The sequence below is a fragment of the Myiozetetes cayanensis genome, unplaced genomic scaffold, assembly GCF_022539395.1.
Source record: "Myiozetetes cayanensis isolate MyiCay16 unplaced genomic scaffold, myiCay2020 scf20-37, whole genome shotgun sequence".
NCBI classification, from domain to species: Eukaryota; Metazoa; Chordata; class Aves; order Passeriformes; family Tyrannidae; genus Myiozetetes; species Myiozetetes cayanensis.
Window position 1 is genome coordinate 4,455,633 of NW_026087412.1, and position 25,050 is coordinate 4,480,682.

Here is a 25,050-nt window from a genome sequence, read left to right on the forward strand (position 1 = left end):
CATTTACTCGGGATAATGTGGCCTTGGATAACCGAGTCCCAGATTTACTGGTGCAGGATAGAGTGTCTGAGGGTTTATCCATCCTCAACCCCCCTTTTTTAAATACTGTCGTTTAATCCTGAAAGGCAGGCAGAGGCATATCTTTGGTTGCAACCAGGCTCTCACTGCCAGCCAGTCTCTGGGTCCTAAACTGAGTCATCAGTCAGAAAGATTAATAACTGCTCTGCTGGATGATTTCACTTGTTGTCATGGCACATATCCATTAATGGAAAACAAATATTCTCTGGAAAATGAAATGCAGATTGTGGTACAGTGGCCAGCCAAGTCCTTTTGGCCAGATGCAAATTTAAAGCATATATTAAGCATCCCTTCAAAGCAAGAACTTCAGGTTGCTTGCTGCATGGCAGTCTTTAATATTAATTTTTCCTTTTCTTTTCTTTTTTTCTAGTATTTCCTTTTATTTCCTCTTAGTGGGGGCTGTTCCCCTGCATCTGGAGCTGCAGTGTGAATTTTCTGCTGATAAAGAGTTGCTGGGAGGATGTTTTCAGCTGAGCTCGTCTTTCCACAGTAATGCCTTTTAAGCATGTGCAGGAGGGTTGAGGGTGTGAAGAAAGAAGTGCAGGCGAGCAGGGCAGGAACGCTTTGCCTTACAGCAGCCTGACATGTTTAAAAAATAAGGAATATCCCTGAGGAGCTTTGGTATGCCAAATGTGTTAGTTAAATTAGTATTGAGTGCTCGTACATGGCAAGCCTTCAGAAGTGGGAGAACGTGGGGCTCCGAGCGCAGCTCCCCTCTCGGAGGCCCCTTTCTGCTCAGGATCTCAAGCAGCGCTCACACCATCTGGTGAAAGCATGGGAAAGGGGGATAGGGATTTTTCCCTTCAATACCCCCTTCCTTCTCTCTGGTAAAGATCCCAAAGTTCACTTTCTGCAGCGGGATTGAGTTCCTGCCGTTCGGTTTGGGAAAGCAGCACCTGTAAACTCCCCTGTCCCAAGGTGCCTGGTGGGCTTTGGGTGGGTTTCTTGAGGCTGGGAGAGCAAAAAGCACGTGGCCACGTGGAGTGGGGCAGCACTGGGGTTTAACCAGCATGGATCTCGTTATGTGTGGCTGACGTTTGCTTGGCTGGGAAGGACGTTGTGTGGCTCGTACGGTTTGCCAGAATAATAACTCAGCAGGGAGTACCTCTGGAACAGAGAGGAGGGGAAAGAGGGGAAAGGAAAGCCTGCAAAGAGCAAGTTACTACCAGACCCTGTTAGAAACAGTCACCAGTTTTGTTGAGAGTCTTACTTTAATCTCAGCATTCTTTGTTATATTACTTTGATCAGGAGGAAGTTATTGTTTCGATCAGGAGGAAGCATATAAATGTTCTTTAAGGAATTTCTGCATGGGGAGGAAAAGAGATACTGATTTAAGAACCCAATCCTTTGTTCTAGGTTTGCTGATACAGATCTGTGTCTGTCTCCCCAATTTTGGGGCAGCAGTAGGTGACTTGGACCCTTTCCAGACATTTAAGTAATTTCTAGTAAGTTGGCTTTTGTCACCACTACCAAGGGTTTATCCAAAAAAGCTTATGGATAAAATGATATCCTTTCTCACATCTGAATGAATCAAGTAAATGTGGCTGTATTTGGTGTTAGAACGGATTTACATTATTTTATTGTACTTAGCAAAATTGGTTTGCATTTTTGGATTTCAGCCAGCATTTTTCAAATAAAAGAAATAGGAATGGAGTTAAACACTTACGACTTCCCTTTCCTCCCAAGGAACATGACTAGAAATAGGTATAACACACTAATTCAGCTTGTGACAGCTTCAAGCTGGTGTGCCTGTGGCATCCACGTTTGTTGTACCTATATATGTGGATGGTATATGGAAGGCTTTAGCATTTATTCTAGGTCTACCTTGAACAGAAGCATTGCATGGGGATTAATTTTTTAAAAATCAATCTCATGCATGTATAATAAATTCCACCCCCTTTCAAACCCACTCATGCACTTGGATTTCTAATGAATAAGCCTGCATATTTATTCATGAAGATTAAAAAACTGTAGAGATAGAGAGGCAGCTGGCTGAACTATTTTTTTTTTATTATTATTATTTTTGTTCTCTAAATCTGCTGACCTGTGATCAGGAGTAAAGAGGAAACCCTCACTGATTAACTTAGCTGGGACAGACAAAATGGCTCAGCGATTTACAGCTTAGGTACAGAACATGGGATGCAGAGAGGGGAGAAAGTGGGACTGAAAATATCCTGTTTATGTTTTAAAAAAATAACACCAACCCCACAAAATGACTTGTTTTCAAGGTACACCTTGCAGAGCCCTCAAACGTGGGGGTCCTGGTTGGCCCCCCCTGCCGTGGCTGTGCCGTGCCCAGACGTGAGCGTTTCCCGCCTCTGTTTCCCGCAGGCCCTGTTGCTGTTGGGTGGTGTTGCTCTCTCCTGCCTGGCTCTGGACCTGCTCTTCCTCCTGTTCTACTCCTTCTGGCTGTGCTGCCGCCATCGGAAGAGCGAGGAGCATCTGAACGCTGACTGCTGCTGCACGGCCTGGTGCGTCATCATCGCAACCCTCGTGTGCAGGTACGTCCGTGCGCCCAGAGTTGGGTGGGGTGGTGCATCCTCTGCATGCCCCTCCACACCTGAACTGCTGTCTGTAGTGAGTGACTGTTGGCAGCCATCCCTCTTTCCCTTTGATGCGTGTGTGTGTGTGTTTTAAAAGTCTGTAATGTGTTTTCTTCCTTTCTGCCACTTGCTGGACTGCCTAATGGTTGGAGCAGTGGGAAAAGGAATAGCTGATGTCCCGCTCTTTGGTACTTTTCAAGTGAGAAATCAAGGACACCCCGTCCTTGGGAGCTTATCACTTGAGTAGGAGGCACATGGTTGAAGTATTTATCAGGTCTAAATGCAGATTTCTTAGAAAAAGAATGTCCAAAAAGAATGGCTGTGTGGGAGAGTAGATTAGGAAGAGACACAGGTGATTCTTTTGCGTTTGGAAGGTTTGGTGGTTGACTGGAGGGAATGTTCAGGTTTTGCAGCCTGTGTGAGACACTGCTGCATTTTGTTATCTGTACTAATATGCCATCTCCAAGGGCACTCCAAGTAATGGTTGAAAGGTCAGAAATGCTTCCTGTTATGACTGAGCAATAGAAGCTTTTGGAGGTGAGATGAAAAAAAGGATTTCTGAAAAAGAAAAATTCAGTAATTAGTGGAGAATGTGTGTAGAAAGAGCTAATAGAGAGAATTTCCTAGAAAACGAATGATGGGGCATCTGAAGGGAGGGACATGTTTGCAGACTTCGGGAAGGAGCCTTGGATCTTGTTTTGACTTGGGCAGAACGAGTACTTGGAGCTCTCTGGATGTGTGTGCCCCACACTGAACACTGCATTTCTTACCAATTCCAAGCAACATCTACTCTTGTCCAAGACTCTGGGTGGTCTTGGTTGCCCCTCTGTGGGTCTGGCAGGTCTGGGAGCAGTCCCTTAGTTAGAGGAGAAAACAAAAAGTCTGGTATTTGACGGTGCCTTGTGGTTCACTTGCTGTGTGAGCCTGCTGATAGGTGGTGGATCTGGGGTGTGATCTGTTTGAAGCCCAGGCTCAGCTGTTCAAGGGCCAGACCGTGCTGCTGAGGCATTTGTGTATTTTCTCTTTCGAGGCACATACTTAAGAGAATAGCAAACCCTTGAAGTACTGGAACAAACACTGCAGAGCAGGCATTGTGTGTTGAGTTTAGCAGCTGGGGATGGATTTACTTGTAGAAGCAGGGGCTCAGGGCTGAGGAGGAGACCTTCTGTACCACCTGCTATTGCTGTGTTTGCAGGGAGCTCTTCCGTGCTCTGCGGGTTGCAAGTAGGTGCCTGGAATGGAAAGGCAAACCACAGAACAACTTGCAAAGAAGAAATCTTAGCCTCGTTCACCTTCCTTTTAGTGAGCTTAAGAGCTTCAGCTGCATCCATTCCAATCCACTGAGAGTGCTGTGGTCCTAACCCTTTCTCACAGAAGCTCTGGCTGATGCTATTTATAGTTGTGCTGCTGCTACAGGCCCTTGTTAGCTATTGTTGTGCAGCAGATGTGACCGAGACAGCTGCTGCAGTGTGGTAGTTGTGTTTGTTTTTAATTGTAGAAAGGGTGACAAGGAGGTGTTCTGCACCTCTCCAGAGCATCTGTGAGACAGCCTGGGTATAAATTCTGATAAACTTGATGGAACTCTGTCAAGTCCACAAGCTGGAAAACTGCTCAGGCTTCCTCAAAATCTGAACCACTGGTGTACCATTTGTTTCTGAAAGTATTATTAAATGCAGAGGTATCCTTAGAACTTAGAATCTACAGTGATATTGGGTGAATATTTGTCTTGACTTTTTTAATTAAGTTCTTAATTTCCTCCCTGAAGTCAGCACACTTGAACAATGAACAGACTGGTACCATCATGGTGAGTGAAGGTGCTGTCCAAGTGCTACTGCAGAGTAGGCTGGTTTTCTGGCCCTCTACAGCAGCTGGATGCCACAGGGCCCTGGAACCAGAGCCTCCTGGCACTCTGTGCGTGGCTGGGAATGCAGATACAGATTCCAACAAGCAGGGGCTCTAATCTGTGCTAGCAGGAAGTCCCAGTTAGATACCAACAGTTAGACTGGTCCACTGGATATATTCTGTCCTAGCTGTGTGTTACACATACCAGAAGTGCCAGACCAGCAGCTGCTGTAGTGGGGTGTAAGGCTGTTCCAAACATCAGCCTGGGAGGCAGTTTGTAGCACTGTTTGCAAGAGGAGTAGCTTGGGTGCTGAAACAACAAGAGGTTCCAACCAGCAGCTGGTCCGCTCTGTCTGAGTACTTTGAAGTGGACTATTGTCTTCCTAGCTGAGAACTAGTTAACTCTGGTTAAGTCCAGCTGTGCCTGTACATGCTTATCTAGGTTGTACTTAATCCCAGGGGGCTGTTTGAACTGTGAATCCTGCTGTATGCTCTGGATCACTGTTTCCTAATATCTCACTGTGCAAAAGGGAGAATGCTGAGCCAGCAGGGAGGCATAACTGGTTAACAGGAGCTCTCCAACAAAACGTCTCTAATGAGTCTTCCCAGTTGCTCCAGCCACAAAGCTGTGGGAATTATTAGCCTACATTATTCCTTGAATACTTAGTTCATTTCTAGTCCTTACCAATTTTGCTTGGTTTCTCTATGTGGGGAGCTGTCTTATAAATCACCTCATCCACCAGTTAGGTGACCCTATCTGTCCCAGGAGGGAGCTCAGCACCAAGGGTGGGAAGAAAGCTTTGTGGAGAGGATGCCTGAAAGAAATGGGTACAAATAAATGGTGAAAACTTGCTTTCTCAAGTGCCAGTAATAGCACTTTCCCTTGGTGCGAAAGTGCAAGGTGGTAATTAGACAGACAAATTAACATTCCTCCTGAGAACGAGAAGTCTAAAAAGGGTTCTTCATAAGAAGTTCCTGTAATTAAAGATGACTTGGTGTAGTTAGATTATTCATTTCTAAGGATGTGATTTGAATGGCTAGTGCTCATCTTTTCAGACTGGTGGCTGGGTACCCAGGGGAGTTTTGGGTATTACAGCAGGAGGATCTCATCACCAGAAGGCACATATGTGCTCTCTGTATCAGATTAATGTGCTGCTGTTCGTGCACATCTTGTGTAAATGCAGAAAACATTCTTTGTTTTTTTGCAGGTCATGTTGCAAGCAAATTCAGATTGACACTTGATTTGCCTTGTCTGGTTCTTTATCAAGGGGTGTCCAAAGCCCACATGATTCTTGCATAGCAGCTCTTGCAAACCAATGGGAAAGCTGCTCTCCAGACTTGAATTTCTGAGTCTTGCTGAAAAGTGATACTGAAGTGTGTGTACAACCTGCAGGCCTTTAAATCACACTGTTGTACCTGTAGGAACACATAGAAATCCTGGCGTGCTGCTCTTCTGTCTCACTTGTATAACTCTTCGAGGAGCTCATAGTGCACTGTCTAGTGGGTTTCTGTGGGTGTGCACTGGTGGTGAGAGTGTTAAGTTCAGAAGTACAATGTTTTCTTAAACAAGTGGGTTTCCTAAAACTTACCAAAATTATTGAGTAGCCAAGTGGTTTTTTAAGTGCAGTACTGAGTAGCAGGAGCAACTTTTTAGATGGCCTGTAAGACCCTGACAGATTGATTTTTAAGATTTTAGTCAAAAATATGAATGAGGAGGAAAGCAAGGTAGTGGAAGTGACAGGAGACTGATAAAGGTAAGTTTGGAAGGAGGAATTGAGGATGGCATAGTACAGATTTGGGAGGAGACAGGTGTGTGTGTACTAAGGAGGGGGGTGTGACAGAAGCAAGATTGGCAGAAATAGAGATGACTTTCCTATAAGAGCTCTGAAAATGTGTTGGAGTATCTTCCAGAGGGTGCTAGGGTGGAAAAGAGCTGTGTCATTCAGGAATGATGTGCTTGTATCCAGGCTGTGTGACAAAAATACAGGCTTCTCCATTGGGTGATGATTTTGTCATCCTGTACTGGGAGATGGGTCTGCTGTGTCTTAGGCTACTGTGCCTCCCGGGGTTCGTGCAAGAAGCCATGTGATTTGTCCTGACCTCAAGGACTTATGCTGTTGGGTTAGGATGAGTTGATCTATTTTTATTTTACAAGAATGCACTTATATAGAAGGAGCCCCTCTGTTTCCCTTTAATCATATAAAAGGTAGTTAAAAACTAGTGTAAATCCTTAAATCTGCTTTAAACAATAGCAACTCATATCAGTGTGTGTGGGCAGGGATTTGAAACAACTGTTGGATTTAGATGAAGCCAAATGCAAACAGAAAACTAAGCAGCAGCAGTTCCCTCACTGCCTGCCCTTCAGCTCTGCTCCCTCCTCAGTCACAGCATGAGTCCAGGCAGCTGCCCCTGGCCTGGCTTCTGGAATGGTTTCAGAGTGATAGAAAAACTCTTATCTGCCACAAAACTGTACAGCCTGCTCCTGGGAGGAGGAATGGCTGTGTAAGTGCCCCTTGCTAGCACAGGGTGTGAATGCAGGGCTGGCTTTTGCTGGGCAGTAATGGAATAATTAATGCTTTATGTGTAGTTTCCAGTGAATGTGTGAGCCGCATGTCTGGAGGAATTTATTACTTGGATTAAATGGCTTTTATTCCAGTTCTTGTTGCTGTAGTGTTTTCTTTCAGGAGTAGTGGCTGTGCCTGGAGGGTTGGGGTGGTGGGAGCTGTGGTTGCTGCAGGGATGGATGGATGGATGGGAAGCCTAGGGAAGGCTGCTGGGTTGGTTCTGCCTCCAAGTCCCTCCTTGCCTGGGGTTGCCAGCTCTTCATAGCTGGTACCTCTGAGTAACCTGACTAAATAACGTACCTCCCTGTGCTGCATCTTTAGGGACAGTCTATCTGCTGCTACTTCAGAGTGCTGGTTCTGAGTCTTTCTCATCAAAACAGTGCTACTGTGCTGGGATTACTGAGAGCCAAGCAGCAAGTTTTGGACCCTTACCAAGTCTTTGCTGAAAGAATAGGCTTCTGGTAGCTGTAACAGGCTGAATAGAAATTGCTCGCTAATTAAAAGGGTCAGATCTGCCTATTCAGTGTCAAGAATGTTCTGGAATTTATTTGGTGTCTGTAGTGGAAACAACTGTTAAAGTTTTCTGCAGCTCAGGAGGATGAAAGAGTCTGTCTCAATTTGTTTGCTCTGAGAAGACAAGGGGAAATTCAAGCCGTGGCTTTGCAATTGCTGCGATGGGATGCTGAGTTGCCTTTATCCTGGGCATAGCTCTGGATCTGTAATCTCTCTAGTTCAGGGGGAGGAGGGTGGTGTCTTTTTTATCCCCTCCACCCCCGTGCATCCTAGGCATGCGTTATCAAGCTCTGATAATAGCTGCAACCAGGGAGGAATGCAGAGGGCTTTTCTCCCTTTAGTTATCGGCACAATTTGCATTAGGAAAATGTTTGAGGAATGGTGCTGGTGAAGAAAGAGGCTCATTTCTTCAATTAATGCTAAATATTTAGAGTTCCATACCTGCTGCCTCTCTTTCTGTATACAATGTAGGCTGCCTCGTGTCCCTAGAAGACTCCTCAGCTGAGGCTTTTATGGGCCAAGCTCTCTATAATTTATGGAGATTCAATTGCTGGAAAAAGCATGAGGCTGACACAGATTTTCCTAGTGGGTCTGCTTCCAGTTCATGAGCTTTCCTTCTGTTTCTTGTTACGTGTGAGGAGAAAGTACAAACATGACCAGGTGAACTGTATTGTTCTGCTCACTCTTTCGAAGTGGATGAGCCCAGGAAAGGAGGGATGGATGCAGGAGAGGAGAGAGAGTTGTTTGGACTGCATATTGATGAACATGCCAGTGCAGGTCTTTGCAAGGGTCTGTTCTGTAGACAAAGCCCACTCTGGCCTGCCTGCTTGGGTTCATTTCCCAGCTGGGTGGTGATGGTGGTGGGGAAAGCCTAATGTCCTTTGGTGACCCTTCCTGTTAAACAAAGGCACTTACTTGTTCTGAAAGCTCTTGTTTGGCTTGTTTCCTTCCTCTTTGATTCCTCCTTCAAACCCACTTTGTAAGGGCAGTGCTATAACCCAAGCACAAAGTTGTTGTGAAGGAACTAAATGTTTCATCCAGAATAACTTCAGATTTACAACAAAACCATCACCACCACCACTTTGCTTTCCACTGCCACAGACACAACCTTGGTGTCTTGAGAACCTTCCTAGAAAAGATGATGGATGCTCCCAAGCTAAAAATGATGTGAGAACAGAAAAACTGTCTTGGTAATGTTTGTTTTCCCTGAGTTTAGTTGTGTGATCCCTTCACAAGTTCTTTCCTCCTCTATTATTAGGAAATATGGGCTTGGGAAGAGGAACTGTGAGTTCCTGCAGTGATATCTTAATAGGAGAGGTATTGCTGACTTGCATGAGATAATCCTCTGGTTGCAACTCATTTACAGGATCTTCCTCCTTTAAGTCAGGCTTAAGCTAATATGGTTTACTTCATAATTGGGCCAGACTGATATGTGTGGACAGTTATGGCAAATCAGCTGATAGGTGGTAATTTGCTAAGCAGCTGGAGTTGAATTGTGTCTGCAAGCTTGAAATTCACTTGCTTTAAAAATAAATAAGCCTTTTGTCCCAGTAAGTTATTAGGCCTCCCTTCCCAGTACTCTAAATCAGTGTGACACAAATGTTTCTAATGGGAAGATAAATCAAGATGATGTTCATAGATACTCCAGAGGGTAGAGAAAAGGGCATGCAAAATGTATCGAAAGGAACCACCACCAACATGGGCAAGCAGTCACAGCCAGCTCTTTTTGTCCTGCTTTAAACAAATGTAACAAAACAATCTTCATTTCATGTCCAGAGAGAGCACGTCTCCTGATACAGCAATGGCAGCTCTCGCAGGAGCCACTGGAGAGCTGCATGGCTGGCTGGATTTTTGGGAGTTCAGATCCAGCCACGGACAACCAGGCAGTTCTCTGACAGATTTGCATTATTTTACCATAAATGAAATATGCATCTTGTGTTCTGCCCTTCATCACAGGGTTGCTTTGAGGACAGTTGGTGGCTGTGAATGTTTACAGGTGTATTTTTCCAGCGGTTGCCGAGGAGCTTGATCACCCCAGGCATCCTTTGGGAAGGCAGTGGCTTCCCTTCCTGTGGAAGTTGCTGCAGCCCCGTGTTACACAACTTGCCTGTTGGCTTTAACTCTCCCCTTTCTTGCTTTCTCTCTCCTCAGTGCCGGGATTGCTGTGGGATTCTATGGGAATGGGGAGACCAGTGACGGCATCCACCGGCTGACGTACTCGCTGCGCCATGCGAACCGCACCGTGGCCGGTGTCCAGGACCGGGTGAGCACCGGCAGGGATGGCAGCAGATATGGGCAGGGTGGGAATGAGCAGGCTTGCTCAGCACCTCTCCTCTCCAGTCTGGCTGCGCCTGTGTCTCTTCCTGTTTTTCGTTCCTATCTGGGCTTAGACATGTGCTAAAATTTCCGTTAATGGCGCGGTGATTTCTTCAGCTCTTCTAAAAATATCAAAGCAAACACAGCTTGTTAAATGAAGTCTTCTCTTTGCTAGGTTTAAAAACAGCTTCTGATCGGCTCTCTTCCACAACAGGAAGAGGAGGCAGGCCAAAGCAGACAAATCTCTTAGTAAAATGTATCATTTTAGTACCCTCAGTTGTTCCTGTGCTACCTCTAATCTCATGGTATTGCACCGCAACCCTGATGGCTGCAAAATGTGGATGTGTGTTAAAGGTTCAGCTAAAGCACCATCACTGGGCTACTTGCAAACAATCTCTCTTACAGATGCTTTTAAGTTGCTTTTGAAGGGTAGGCAGTCTGAGCCTCTTAAAGCAGAGAACTGGTAATCTGGAAGCTGTCCATGACTTGCTAGCAAGAATGACTTCCCTTTAACTTCCTTGACTTCCTGTGCTTCAATTTTTTTCTTTTCTTCTCCCTCCTTTTGCTTTCCTGTGCTCCAGGTGCTGGATACTGCAGTGGCCCTGAACCAAACAGTGGAACCCAACTTACTGGTGCTAGAGGAGATGTTCACGAAGCAGACAGACTACCTGCATGTTGTCCAGAAAGTGCAAAGTCTCTTGGATGATCTGGTCAGGCAAACAACTGAGATCCCCTTTTGGAAGAATGAAGAGGTGTCTCTGGAGGAGCTGGCGATTCAGATTGACCTCTATGACTGGTACAGGTGTGTAACATGCTGTAGTGCAGTGGTTGTAGGGTCTGCTTTGGCCTGTTCTGCAGAAATTGTGTGCACGTTCTGGATGTCTGAGCCAGAGGCTCTATATATCACTGCAGGTGATTCATTTTACAGCAAAACTGAATCCAGTTTAAATCAAAATGCACAACAACTTTTTTTTTCTAAACTGTGTTTACAACCAGCTGAAGAGAAACTTATTCTCAATGTTCAAAATCTGTAGTTTGTGTTCTAGCACACAAACCATGGGGAAAAAAACCATGGTTGTAGAACAGATTAACTAAATAGAGTAGAAAAGTGCAGTCATTCCATAAGTTAACACCGCACCCTAACATTCCTTTTTATTAAACATATTTAAGAAAAGATTGCATCAGCTGTATTCCACAACAGAAAACCTCTATCCACACATGTGGAATAAATAACCAAAGCATTTCCTAACAAATGTCTATGAAGTTCAAGAAGCTTCAGTGCCTTTTCTTCTTTTAATGGTGGCCAGTTGCATATAAGTTCATACTATTGTGTGAACAAGACCAGCAGTCTCATTTCTCAACTACTGTGTATGATGGGTGTGTTGTGTAAATGCTTCTATCTGCTTCAGCTCCAGACCCCACAAATAGCCAGAGGTCTCTGAAGCTTAGTCACTAGTGGAAGCTTAGTCACTTTACTTGAAGAAAACAAGGGCCATGTTTTCCTCATAAATCACACCAGCTTCTTGATCTGTGCTTTTTATACACCAGTTTTCCTTTGCAGACCATGTTTTTGTTTTCTGCAGGTGGCTGGGATACCTGGGCCTGCTCCTGTTTCATGTCCTGATATGTTTGCTGGTGCTCTTTGGGCTCATTAGAAACTCCAGGGCCATTCTTATGGGGTAAGTCCTGACCTGGGGACAGGGCACAGGGAAAGCCAGCTGAATGCAAGTGCCTGCCAGTGTGAACCTCTGGCTATTGTCAGTTGATATCGAGGACATCTGAAACTGAACATTTTAAGTTTGCCTCTCAGAGAGGAGTGACTTTGTAGAGTGTAGCTCTGTGGGCAGGATTAGGGCCACATACAAGAGATGCTCACAGGAAGGTTCTTGAGCTATAAAAGGCAGTGGTCCTGGTGTCCATTGCTTTCTCATCAAAGATGAGGAACTCATCTGCACAGTCTGCTTTTCACTGGGTGGCTTTGGTAGCTTCAGTTTACTGGGAGATAGCAATGTGAATATCCTCCTTTAAAATTACAGGCTTTAAAAATCTCCCTTTAATTCTCTCCAGTTGGGAAGGTGTTTGTTAATTGATGATGAGCATTGCATGTGTCTGCACAACCTGGTAGCATGCCTTCTGTGTCACGATCTGCTCTTGTTTACCTCGGGCTGTCACACCTGGAGAAATGTTAAACTGAGAACAGGCAATGGTTTACAGTTATGAGGAGGAGTCTTGTTGCCATGGTGCTGCGATATTAATGCATGACTATTTCTAAAAGGCACTGAAAATGCCCCATTGCAAGAAAAATCTATTCCCCTCCCCATCTCGTAGCTTGGTGTAGCTTGGCATATTTGGCAAAGATACTGGTACCATAAACACAGTGACAGTTTGACAACTGACATGGGCAAGAGTTTATCCTGGTACGTGGTGATGCCATTAATAATTGGAATGTGTATTCAATTTTATTATTTGCCAGATGATTTCATACCTGGCAGGTTATACAGACAAAAGTCCAAGTGTACACACAGATGGCAAACCCAGGGTTTAAATTAGAATCTCATTCCCTTTTAGCCAGAAGTTCATATTAAGGCATTCCCCAAAGGGAGCACATGGCATAAAGAAGCAAGTGTATCACAGCCAGGCAAGATGGTGAAATGCCAGTTTTAGATCTTTTAGCCAAGCAATCAGTTACTGACCCAGTCATCTTCATTTAAAGTAAAACAACAAATGTGTCTTATTGATTAACATGCTCAGCTGGAGGCACCAAGCTGTGTTGTCCTTATGTCATAAAACCTCAGAACCTTGCTGATCCATGGCTGATAATTTCTGTGTCCATTTGGAAAAGGCATAATAAAGTCTTTAGTGTCTTATTTCAGAGTGCAGCGCAGATGTCAGGCTGGTGAAGCTCCCTTAGTTCTGCAAGATAAGCCACAGATCCATTCACAGAATAAGGATTACTTGGAATTAAAATAAGTTGGTAAACTGAGGGATAGATTTTTTTTTTTAATGGAGGCCCATAAATTTATTCTTTAAAGTTCTAGTGTTCAGTGAGACAAATGTAGCAGAAAAAGGGTATGTCCCTTCCTCACAGAGATGCTTGCACTAGGTTTGAATAAAGAATATCTTGGTTATGAACAGCTTTTTGTATTGTTTAGGGTGTGAGTGGGAAGGAATCTGCTTATGTTTCAAAGCCTGAGGGAAAAAAGCATCCCTAAGAGAGCAAGTCAGTGTCCCTTTACTTTGAAGACAGAGATACATAAAATGAAACTGCTTATTAGTCTGCATCCCTGTACCTGAGGGAGTTGAGGAGCACTATTGCCTGAATATCTCTACCACTCATACTGACAGCCAGGGTGAAGAGCTAATGTGCTGGTTGGGGAAGTGCAAAAGCCTTTTCCACCAGTGTGTGCCTGCTGAATGTCACCACGACCACTGCTCTGTCATCCCTCTGCCTCGTGTCTGCTTGACAGCAGACACTTCCCACTATTTCTGTCGGTAATGAGGTCCAGCTGTCAGAACAAAACTCTAAATCTGTCCGGAGATGGACACACGTGGCAGTGGCAGGGACCTAAACTGCTGCTGTGAACTGTTTGCCTGCAGGTGACTGTCTCTCCTGGAGCTGTGTGGGTTGCTTAGGTGCTGTTCAGGTGCAGCAGCTTGGAACCAAAGTCAGGTGTCCTAACAGGGGCTGAGTGTTTCCTCCCACTGTCTGTAGCCATGCAGTGCTTACACCAAAAAAACCTCATTTATTGTAGACACAGGAGAGATTTGTCCAAATGTGGGTCATCGTGGGTTAGTGAGGTTTTCTTTATATAGAATATCTCTCTTTGATTATCTTTGGACCTGGAAAATAAAGTCCAGAAAGAGAACAGTGAAAGTGATGGGTCATCCACCTCCCAATCTGCCTCCCCTACAACCACCCCAGTGTCTTTGTGCCTTTGGTTTCCCTGCTAGAATCAGGATAATACTTTGCTTCCACACTCTTCCTCTTTCCCCTGCAGCCCCAGGGCAGGCAACCTGGGAACCAACAGCTGGACATGAACTTCTCTGGTTGCTGCTGTCCATGACATTTAAAACAGGAATGTTTATCTGAAGATACAGTTAGTGGTTGATAATTTCATGGGTTTGGTAACTATTTTGGACTCCAAATAATACATCTTGTGAAAGGAACTGCTTGAAATCAGGGCTGCTACATCTGCCATCTGTCTGTCTCCCACAGGGTGTGCTTGCTTGGGGTGTTTGCCCTGATTGTCAGCTGGGGATCCCTGGGCCTGGAGCTGGCTGTCGCTGTGGTAAGTGGCTCTCATCCAAGTCCCATCCGCTCTTTGCTGCAGGTTTAGCAGACACGAGATTAATGTTGTGCTGTGCCTGTTTTTTAGCATATCCTGTTCTGAGTAACTGTCCTGGCAATTTCCATCCAGGAAAAGCACAGAGCTGCTCCTGGGTGTGGCGTGGTAGCTCCTCGTACTCCAGCACTGCTGTGGTTGTGTAAAGCAGTGCTGGTGGGGGTGGCGATGAGAGACCTCAGCATCTGAAACACCCCCGGAACAGAAGGTTCTCTGATGCTAACCTGGCTCAACTGCTCTTTGATACTACTGTGCTTTGATATTCCTTCTCCCTTTTGTCTTCCACGTATCCAGGGCTCCAGTGACTTCTGTATCAACCCTGATGCTTATATCTCCAAAGTGGTTGAAGAGAATGCAGTGCTCAGTCCTGGTAAGTGCTGGGACTGGCCTTGGCACAGGGTTCTGCAGCCCCAGCTGTCACACAGGAGCGTGGCAGTGGCTGAGAATTTGAGGCTGTGTTTGAAACAGAGGAGCTGACATGCAGTGGGAAAACAATATGTGTGGAGCTCTGGAAATAGTGTGTTTTTTTCAAAGAGGTATTTATACCCTGGTCAGAAGTGTCGATGTATGCCTCAGAAAAACCTTCAGAACCTTTCTTCTGCCTTGATCCTTAGGTGAAAATAACTGATAAGATGGAATAACTGAAGTCCCTGCATTATTTTGCATTAAATGTAGCACTCTTGACTCTTGTTCTCCTTTCTAAGTGACAGAACTGTGGCAAGAGCAGTGTGCAGTTTGAGTTGTCATTTTAAAAACTTGCTCTTAGGTTCTATATTCTTGAATCTGGAATTCTTATTTTTATATCTGTTATCAACAAATACACGTAAGCTTTTATCTTAATGGTGGCTACAAATAGTAGCTTCTCTAAAGCTAATTGGAAGAGTAAATTAATGGAAACTGCCACAAAGAAGTATGAATTTCCCTTTCCATTATAAATGCAGTATTTTGACCACTTTGCTTATCCTGTTCCACTTAAAATAATATTACTGCAACACAGTGGCATGCAGCTGAAGCACTGATGGATTTGGGGTTTGTTGTTCCTAATTTAGACTGAAGTGGCTGGTGAGATTAGGGGTGCCTCTAATTTGAACCTCAGGGGGGGCAAAAGTGGCACTCAGAACCATTGCTTAACAAAAAAAGGTGGCTTGGTGCCTGCCAGCAGAGATACTGGCATACTAAAAGGAAAAGTATTTTTAGGACTCACTTAGTTAAGAAAGTTTACTTTTTCCCCTACCTTCTCTCCCCTGATGGTTCCTTTATCTAGTTCTGTGTATGATAAAACACAAATAAGCAATGACACTGATTTGCAAAAGGAGCCACTTGCATTTTTCCTGGTTCTTATTTAGTGGAATCAGAGAATCTTTGCTGTGTGTGTGCAGAAGGTCAAGTGTGTGGCTGGGTATTTAGCCAAATGCTGTCTCTCTCTGTGCATCTGGTAGAAAATTAAGCATGTAACTATGGCTGTGGATGCAGGGATTGGAAACAATAAGAAGCATTTGTGTCTGGAGGCTGAATGTAGAATAAAAGGGTATGTACAGCTTGATATTGCCACCCTACATCTTATTTTTGGCATGCCTTATTTATTGATTTCCTGGGAAGGACATGATAGAGCCAGGCAGCTCTCTTCATAACAAAGAGATGTAGTGAGGGAAGGGAATGAGTGTTTAACACTGCACAAGATGAAAATCCTGTCTTGGCTGTGAAGGTGACAAAGATGTGGCTTCAGGTGCCAAGCTGGTTTCCTGTTTTTTCAAGGGGGCAAATGGGTCAGTGAGGCCAAGGGGAAATATCTGATGCTTGGTGCCAACTGTGGGCTGTGATAATTTGGTAACCCAAATCAGCTCTGGAGCGTGTTTGGTAGCAATCAGGTTGACCCTGGGAAACTGAAGAAAGGCCCCTTTGTGCTCCTTCTCCATTTCAGTTGTCCTTGTCTGCTTGGCTCCCGCAGTTTTCGTTAATGAGGGCCGTTCATTTGGAGGCCAAACGGGACCGACATTCCCTCCTCCCGCTTCCCCGGCACGGACAGGCAGCTCCCCCGGGGGAAATCAGGCTCTGCTCTGGCAGCACCGCCAGCTAGAACAGTTGTTAGGGCTCCATAAATAACAGGGAATGGGGCTGAGCGAAACGGGGAAGAGGAGGAAGAGCAGGTGTTGCCACAGGCTGGAGCTGGAAGGGTGGCCCCTCTGTGGGTGGCTGGTGTGTCAGCTCCCTGCTGTTAGGCAGCCGTTGAGTGTTCGTGAGTGTTCTTCCCTTTTGCCAGAAGGATATCAGTCGAACTCCTCAGCCTGCCATCACACCAGGCAGCTGGTTGGGCGATGATCGAATCCTCTGCCTTTCCCATGTGGGCTTTCACTGCTGTGTCATAGTTTATGATCAGGAAGCTGCAGAAATAGCTTTTGGTCTCCACTGTTGGGACCCTCACGAGGGGGAAGGAGAATCACGACAGGAAGACTGCGGTGTGGCACCGTTCAGTGGCACTTTAATCCCAAGAATGGCTCCTTAGGAAAATCTTGAAAAGTCTGGAATAAGTGTTGGTACCCCTGAATGTGCCTGGCTGTAAATTGTAGCAGCTGGTTTGAGGATCAGTTGAGCCACATACACAACCAGAGTGATGAGCTTGAGGAGACAGGGCAGGCAGCTGGGAGCCAGCATTGATGCTGTCCTCTCAGAGGAAGATGCCCTGTTTGAAGGCTCCTGGTTCCAGTGCATGGGCTCTTTTTACTCTCTGGTTTGCTGTCTCTGCTTTTTGGATGATGTTCTCCAACAGTAACACCTGTATAAACACGTGAGGCAGAAACACTTTGATTGTTCCAGCAAGTTTCACCACAGGGTACCCAACTGTGAATTTTTCAGTTCACAAAAGAAGTGACTAAGAAAAGGGAGTGTGAGTGGGTGGAGGGGCTCTGGTAGATCATGGAAGAAGAATCCATGGGGAGTTAACATATATGTAGGAATCACTTCAACTGAAGTTGGACTGAGAGTCTTGCCAAAGAGGTATCTGCTTTTGGCCAGTGCTGGGATCTCTCATACTGGGCTAGGTGCTGCCATTTGATTTTAAGGATATAAGAACTAACAAGTAATCCTAAGAAGCTTGGTAGTGCTGGGTCAATATTTTGTCTTTAGTCACTGCTTTAATTGTTGTTGTTATTAAATACAATATATTGTAAGATTCCCTATGCTCTGGTATTCAGACTGGGACTGAGTCATCAATATTTGCAGTGGGTTTTTTTGTTGTTGGTGGTTGTAGCTTTCACAGAGAAATAACTGCGTTGAATACTGGGCAACTAGTATGTTAATATTCTTGTTTATGCATTAATTGCTGTTTTCAAATCTAAATGGAATTAATGGAGCTGAGAATAATCTGATTAAGTGCATTATTATTGTCATGTTCTTAGCCAGAGAGGAGATGTTCTCGTTTTGCAGATAAAATGTGCAGCATTAAAACAATGATGGGGAGGGGGAGAAGAAGGAGGCAAAGAACCTTAATGCAGGTTTCCTGGAGAAGGAAATACTTAAATAATTCTGCAGAAGAGGCTGATGTATGTGCCTAACTCACCCTGTATTCATTAACTGAGATAAAGCCAATGGAGTTGAACAGTGGCTGTATAATCGGCTCCTGCTGCTTGTAAAAAGACTTGGTGCAGCCAAGATGTTTATTTTCAAAGCAGGAGGCCATCTTCTAGTCCCATTCTTTTTCACTGATATTATGCTATTATCAGATGACTTATTGTGTAAAATTAAATAAAAAGGCACAATCTGTCTAAACAACAGGAAGAGCTTTCTCCAGATTCTCCTCCCAGAAATCTGCGTGGTGAACAGCCACTCAACTTCATGTGAGGGAACTGTAAACCTCAGGGGGTGGAAAAAGGAGCCTTTTACCTCTGGTCCAGCCAAGCTGGCCAGGTCGGATGCTGAGGCTGAACTGCTCAGATATAAGCAGGGAGTGTTCTGGTCATGCCCAGCCTCCTAACTGGCCCTTTCACTGATTCACTCTCATCTTAGAAGCCCAGACCTGAATGAACCTGAGGACTGACACCACCATCACCACCTCAGTTTCCTCTCTGGAAGTAAGACCAGGACAAAACCTCATGTGGGGCATGTGGTGTCTGCACACTTATCTGAGCTCAGAGAACGCTGCAGAAAAGAGTTTGCCCAAAGAAGCACTCTGGGGAATCCTGCTGAGCTGATGTTGGCATTGGGAAGCTATTTCCTTGTGTGGTTTGTTGGACTCCTGATTAGCAGAAGGCTCTGAGTGGAGGACAAGTGGGGTGGCTACAAGGTCTTTGCTTTCACCAATACAAGAATAGGATATATGAGGGAAATGTAAACGTTATGCAGATACCTCCTTTTGCTGTCAGGCTGGTGCCTTAGGAATACAGAACTCCTAGGAATACAAAGCACATTACCTGGGCAAGAAACTCCAGCCAAAAGAGTCGCCTTCCTTTGACATCACAGGTGATATTCTTCAACTTTCTCTGATTGAACCCACAGGGACAGCCTCCTCTGGGTGTGTATGTAAAATGCAAACTGCCTCGAGAATGCTCAAGTAGAGATGAAGAAGGGCTGGGAAAAGCTGTTCTAGGTGTGGGGATTTTTTTTTTTTTTGAACTAGCATTTTTTTCCTGATTGCTCTCTACAGACCCTCTCGCTGCCTTTTGGCGGGTGCTTAATGCCATTTTTGCATTTTGGCTGGGCTTTGAAGTGAGTGTAGTAAGTCTCCATGGTTGCAGAAGCAGAAAGTAGTTCTAGCAGCTGAAGCTGTCTTTAGTAGCAGCTCTACTTTCCTTTCTAGGAAAAACAGACTTTGCAAAAATAAAGCATTTTAGGTAGTTCCCTTCCTTGCCTTCTGCTCCCGCATTGCCTTTGTACCAGGGTGGGTCAGGAGGATTGTTGCTGGCAACAGCAGGCATGGGCAGCTGCAGATGTGACCCTGCCTAACCCTTCTGCTATAAACTAGATCGCCTAAAGGCCAGCTTCAAAAATCAAATCAACCTTTAGGAATTTTCCTTGAGAGGAAAATGCATCAGGAAGATAATTATAGAGAGAAATTGCTTGGAGCTGTTTTAGCATAGTGCAAGTGATGGGTTAGTGTAGCCATTTTCAGGTCAGAAATGTGAGATTTGGTGATGTACAGGGTAGCCTCCACCAGGCTTAAAATAGGTGAAAGTGCCTCCTGCTCATTGCCTGGTGTTATGAAGGGAGGGGACACTGTCCTTAATTTCCAGGCTTTGCAGCACAAGAGCACTTCAGGGCAGCTTCCCTGCCTATTGTAGCCTGAGCTTTAAAGCACCACAGCTCGTAGCACACTGGGCTCAGTGCAGAGGAAAGCTGCTCCTGATGGCACTGTCATCTTGGGAAGCATGTTTTATGTATGGAATGTCACACTTGTCAGCAGCAAAGCCAGTGCTACCGCAGTGAATCCTTGTTGATCCTGCCTTCCAGGGTGAAGCAAGGCAAGCACTTATTTCACTGTGCTGCCTTTTGCTTCACTTGTAACCAGCAATCTTTATCCTGGGCTTACAAGCTGCAAACTATGATATCAGGAACTCTCATCTCTAATCTGCCCACCAGGGATGATCCAGAAGGCCCTCAAGAAACATTCCTAGGGCTCTGCATTAGCAGTATGTCATGCAACTTACTGCACTTACAAAGGTGACGTAAACTTGATACCACTGTGGGAGCCCAAGAGATACTATTAGTGTTTTGTTGGTTTAAAATAAATTGGTGACGAGATCACGGCTCCTGTGGGTCACCATGTGTGATGCTGTGGGTTGCTGTTGCTGTGCTGTTCTCTAAGTGCAGGTGTGCTTTAATCCATTTTCCCATAGCCACTGAATGTGATTTATGAGCTGGGGAGGAGCAGCCCTTTCCGTGGCTCAGTAGTGGCAGACAGTCTCTTCTGCGGTCAGCCCAAAGTGAGGCACAGAGCAGCTCTTGCTGCCCTCCTATCTGCCCAGAATTTGCTAATTGCTGTTTAGAGGCTCGGCTGGGTCAGTGTAAGTCATCCCGGAGAAGGAGTCGGTGGGAGGGAGATGGAGCAGCTGGCAGAGGCTGCCCCAAAGTAGGCTAATGAATTATAAATAACAGCTGTCAGGTTGCATTGGCAGCGTGCAGGAGCTGACAGTCTGTGTTGTACCACTGGGTCTCCAGCGTGTTGGTTTGCCGAAAGGTGCATTCAATATTTATGGGAAGCACAGCAGAGTCAGGATACGGTCAGGTCTGCTTCCTTCATGGCTCCCCTCACTTCTGGCTGTGCCTTTTGCTGGTTTCTGGGCTGGGACTCATCAGAATAGCTTTGCAGCCTGGAATATGTGTTACTGGAAGTCACAGACAGAAGATTAAAAAGAATGGAGGAAAAGATGATGGTGGAGGGGGAATGCAGAGGGTATGTGTGTTTTGGGGCTTTTGTAGTCTTTACTGAGCCAGCATCACCCTTGATTTTGCTGAGCTGGCACACCCATATTCATCTGAAGAGGAACTGTAAATGTTTGAGAAATAATCTAAAGGTATTTGGATGATCAAGTCTTTCAGAGCTCCCTCCCTTGATATTATTGAGAGTGGCAGGGGAAAGCCTGATATTTGTAATTTGTGTGTGCTGGCAGTTGATGTAGTTTTATAGAGGGCTCATGAGGGCACCGGGCTGGTTTCACACACATCTGAATGAAGAGGAACACAACACTGTCTTCAAGCCTGGAAATAAATGATGCTGCTGGCAGAGCACAGTATCAGTTCTATCTGGAAATATATGAGTATGTCTCCACTGTACTGTAGTTAGATTTATCCTAGACTGATGTCTTGTCTTAAGTTTATGCAGTGGATAGTGCTGACTTCTGAATAAAATTTTTTATGTTTTATTTAACTTTTTAAGTGGAGCAGCCCCATTGCCTTTCACTGGCTTAAAATAAAAGAAAAGGAAACAAATCTTTCTTTTGTCCCCAAAGGCAGTTTACATCCCTTTCTCTAGTGCTATTTACGCACTGTAGTCCTACATGGAGAGAGGGAACTGATTCCATTTATATTGCATTTTCATTTTGTGCATTGCTTTCAGAACTGAACACCCTCCTCGTGGCAGTTGCAAAATACTGCAAAGCTGGAGTGATGTATCTTGCCTGACTTTCTTCTCTTGTGTCTTGATAGATATTCTGCGCTATTACATGACCTGTAGTGCTGGATACCCCAACCCTTTCCAGCAGGTGAGTGTAAGCACCCTAACCCCCTTCACCCCTGGCTCTTGTCATCCTGCAGGGTGTAGGTGAAGTGCTTTTATGCCAGCATGCAGCAAGTTGCAGAGTGTTGGTTTTAGGGAGCACTCCAGCTGTTGGTAAGGCTTTGGTAGCTCCTTCCCAGCTGTGCAGGAGGTGGCACTGTGATTTAGGGAGGAGATTTTTCCAACTTCATCACTACCTGCACATCTTCAGGTCCAGGATGCCCCCTCAGAAGGGCCTGTGTGTGATGTGGTGAGGACTATGGCTTTTGTTGTGGTACCTCTGTTTACAGGGTGCTTGTCTAAGAGCAGCAATGTGGAGACAGAGCACCCACAATTAATGCCAGGGTGGGAAACTGCTGCTTCCTGCTTTGAATCTCTTCTTGAAAGTTCTTTTGGGTTGAACAGTGGCAACACTCCACTCCCAAAATGCAGCCGCTTCTGTGGGTGAAGGAGTGATTTTCACATATGCCTCTTACAAACCTTTCAACATCCAAGGGATTCTTCCTGAAGTATAAATGTGAGTCATTATTCTTTTGTGTGGGGGCTGACAAACAGCACCTGGGCCCATCCCAGACTTGGTCGTTATGTATCACAGGCCAGATGAGCCCACACCACCCACCATTTGGCAGGCCCCAGCTACTTCACCATTTATATTTAGGATTTTTTTGCCTTCCTCTATTTTAAAGGGTGGGGAAAGAACACTCCAGGCTGTGGTGTGATGCACTGTTGCTATCTGTTGCACTCCTTGGTTGCTCCATGTACTCTCTGACATGCTATTGCATGTGAAATTCTCGTGGATGCTTTAATGGGATGTGAAGGCTGCAGCCCTAATACAAACAACCTCTGATGTTAACATTAAATCTTTCTCATCCATCTGATTTAGTAAAAAAAATCCAGCTGTATTCTGTGGTGAGAACTCGAGTGCTTTATGTCTTCTCTTTCTCCTTCCCCTCTGTCCTAGAGCCAGCCCCAGCTGTGTGTACAGTTTGTGTATGTGTTTTGTTCTTTGTTTGTTTTTTGGAGTTTTTTTCTTTCCTTTTGGAAAGTTCCAGTTTGGTAAAACTCAAGCTTAACCCTATCGCAGCTGCACCCTGTCAGCTGAGACAACTTTAACTTGTACCATTCATGCTTCAATATTTGGGAAATAGGATTTCAGTCTTTTTCTAGGGGACCTTTTGGTGCATGTGGCCTGAACTGCTGAAACATTGCATGTTTTGTGTTGAGCAGAAGCTGTCAGGAAGTCACAAGGCTCTGGTAGAAATGCAGGATGATGTTATGGAACTCCTGAGGTCAGCGACCAGAGAGTACCCCAACTCCAAGGTAACTCTCCTCAGGTTTGCTCTCCCTGCTCTTCCTGGCTTCCCTCAACCTTGTACAGAACCCAAGACCAGCTCCTGCTAAGCCATTCCTTTGCAGTAATCAATAGCTTGTTCCTTACAGGAGTATCTTACTCGGATCCAGGAGGTTTTGAATTCAACAGAGATCAACTTGCAGCAGCTGACAGCTCTAGTGGACTGTCGGAGTCTGCATTTGGTGAGTGCTCAGTAACTGGGCTTGAGCTGAGAAAGAACAAAGGGGGTGTATAGCCTATAACCTCCTGATTATTTTGGAGTTTCAAATCTCTAGTGTGCCAGAACAGTTTACAACAGCTTTTTACTGATTGATTCCAGCAGAAAGGGGAATGGGAATTTGGATCAAGTTAGCTTTCTGCTTAAAGATCAATATAGGAAAGTAGATAATAGGCCTTTATACATCTACAAATTGGAGCCATAAGGTTTTAGGGGCCTTCAGCTTTGGTTTGGTTTTTTTTTTTTTGTCTATAGCACATAACTGGTTGCCTTTCCCATGGAGTGCAGTGCCTTGGAGCTGCAGTGTAGCATGGCCTAGCTGTTGTTGCAGCTGTGTCTCTGAAGGCAGATATACATGCTTGTGTTCTTGGGCATGGGACATAGTGAGGGAGCTGAAAGGCTTCATGAAAAAATATGGTATCTTCAGCTGGGTGGATAAGTTTGCCTTGGCTTTTTTTCCCCTCTCTGAAAGTCTTATTGTGTGGGGTTGAAAATATTTCCATGTCTAAATCCAAGCTGGGTTTTGTGAGGGGAAATAAAGCTTAGATCAGTTATGAAAAACACTTAAGGTCCCTGAAATTAAAATAGAAATATGCTATGGAAAAGGGACTGCAATCTCTGTAAGTTGTTTCAGAGGATGTTTCAGATGGAGAAGGGCTTTTGAGTTAGAACTCAATGTTAACTCTGTAGTGATCAGGAAACTCTGCTCCTTTCTCTCTGCAGGATTATGTCCAGGCTTTGACGGGCTTCTGCTATGATGGAGTGGAAGGCCTCATCTACCTGGTTCTCTTCTCCTTTGTCACAGCCCTCATGTTCAGTTCCATTGTCTGCAGCGTCCCACACACTTGGCAGAATAAGAGGTATAGAGAGGGTTTAGATCCTGTGGAATTGTAAAGCTCTTTCCCAGTGAAGACTGGCTGTTGGATTTGTGCCCATGAGCATATGGAGCTCATTCCCATATGATCCCAGGAGTGTGAGGGATGAGGATTTATAAGCACAGGTCTAACAGCAAAAAAAAAATTGTTGCCTTTTGCTCTGGCTGTGGTTAATACTAACATCTGAACCTTATTGCACTGGAATATTCTGTGTGCAGAGTATTCAGTCCACTGTAGGACTATGAGTAAAGTCAGAGATGAATGATTATAGCTGTAATACAGAGGTAATGCTTGAGCTATTGCCATCTCTGTAAAGCTCCTATTCTCTTGCATTGCTTTGAGGCATTTGTTCTAGTATGGGGAGGAGAAATGGAATAAGAAGCAGTTTACACTTGCCTTTTTAGCTGTGCTCAATCTGGGGTGACTTTGCATAGATAATGGAAACCAATTGTTGTTGGCAATGGTATGGGCAGGTGAGACACTTGCAGATTGGAATTAGTATTAATGATGGTAACCAGGCTAATCTGTAAGTCTTTAGCAAACCTTCACTTCACTGACTGGCTGCTGCCCCATGTGCAGCTGTTAAAAGAGCACTGAGTTCTCTGTTCTTGCAGAAAAGCAGCAGACAGCAGCAAATTCTCTTCTGTGGTCCTGAAATGTGATTTTTGTGGTCTAAGCCCAGGCTCAAGGTTCAAAGTAAAATGGAAAGCCCTGGACAATAGCAGGAAGTCAGAGCCAGCCAAGCCTGCAGTGCCCACAGAGAGGTGGCCTTGGAAGTGCGTCAGAGTAGCACTTGAGAAAATGGCTGGTTTCCTCACCTCTTCCACATGCAGCTGCTGCAGAGACCTTACCAAGAAGAGCATGGCAGTCTGCCTGTTTGAAGGAGAAAGGTTTACCCCGTGGCATCTCTCGTGATGCCTTCCCTGTGGGCTGCTGCCCGCCCTGCCAACCCCAGCAGGCTCAGGCTGCTGCTGTGAATTGAAGGGTTCCCTCTTGCATTCCCTGGAGCACCATTTCTCCCTCTGCCTTCCTCTGGGAGGTGGAGAATGTCATGCTTTATTGCCTCTAAGAGACTGTACAGGCTGCAGTTCCCTGATCTTCAGTGCCACCATGTGGTACAGAAGCTGCAGGTGATGTGTGGGATGTTCTAGCGATGCCCATGCTGTAGAACCTTTTACTAGCTTGACAAGCATGGATAGAA

The 25,050-nt window shown here is 45.2% G+C and overlaps 1 protein-coding gene across 3 annotated transcripts in view; it reads left to right on the forward strand.

The window, feature by feature from the left end:
- The window catches only part of TTYH3 (tweety family member 3), a 74,698-nt gene that overhangs the window by 34,405 nt on the left and 15,243 nt on the right, over positions 1–25,050 (forward strand). For all 3 annotated transcript variants that reach the window (XM_050317117.1, XM_050317115.1, XM_050317116.1), the window contains exons 2-11: positions 2,410–2,579; positions 9,692–9,803; positions 10,438–10,658; positions 11,440–11,535; positions 14,073–14,145; positions 14,494–14,569; positions 21,337–21,392; positions 22,634–22,726; positions 22,847–22,939; positions 23,698–23,834. In XM_050317117.1, coding sequence (XP_050173074.1) covers positions 2,410–2,579; positions 9,692–9,803; positions 10,438–10,658; positions 11,440–11,535; positions 14,073–14,145; positions 14,494–14,569; positions 21,337–21,392; positions 22,634–22,726; positions 22,847–22,939; positions 23,698–23,834 — 1,127 coding nt within the window. The remainder of the gene's footprint in view (positions 1–2,409; positions 2,580–9,691; positions 9,804–10,437; positions 10,659–11,439; positions 11,536–14,072; positions 14,146–14,493; positions 14,570–21,336; positions 21,393–22,633; positions 22,727–22,846; positions 22,940–23,697; positions 23,835–25,050) is intronic.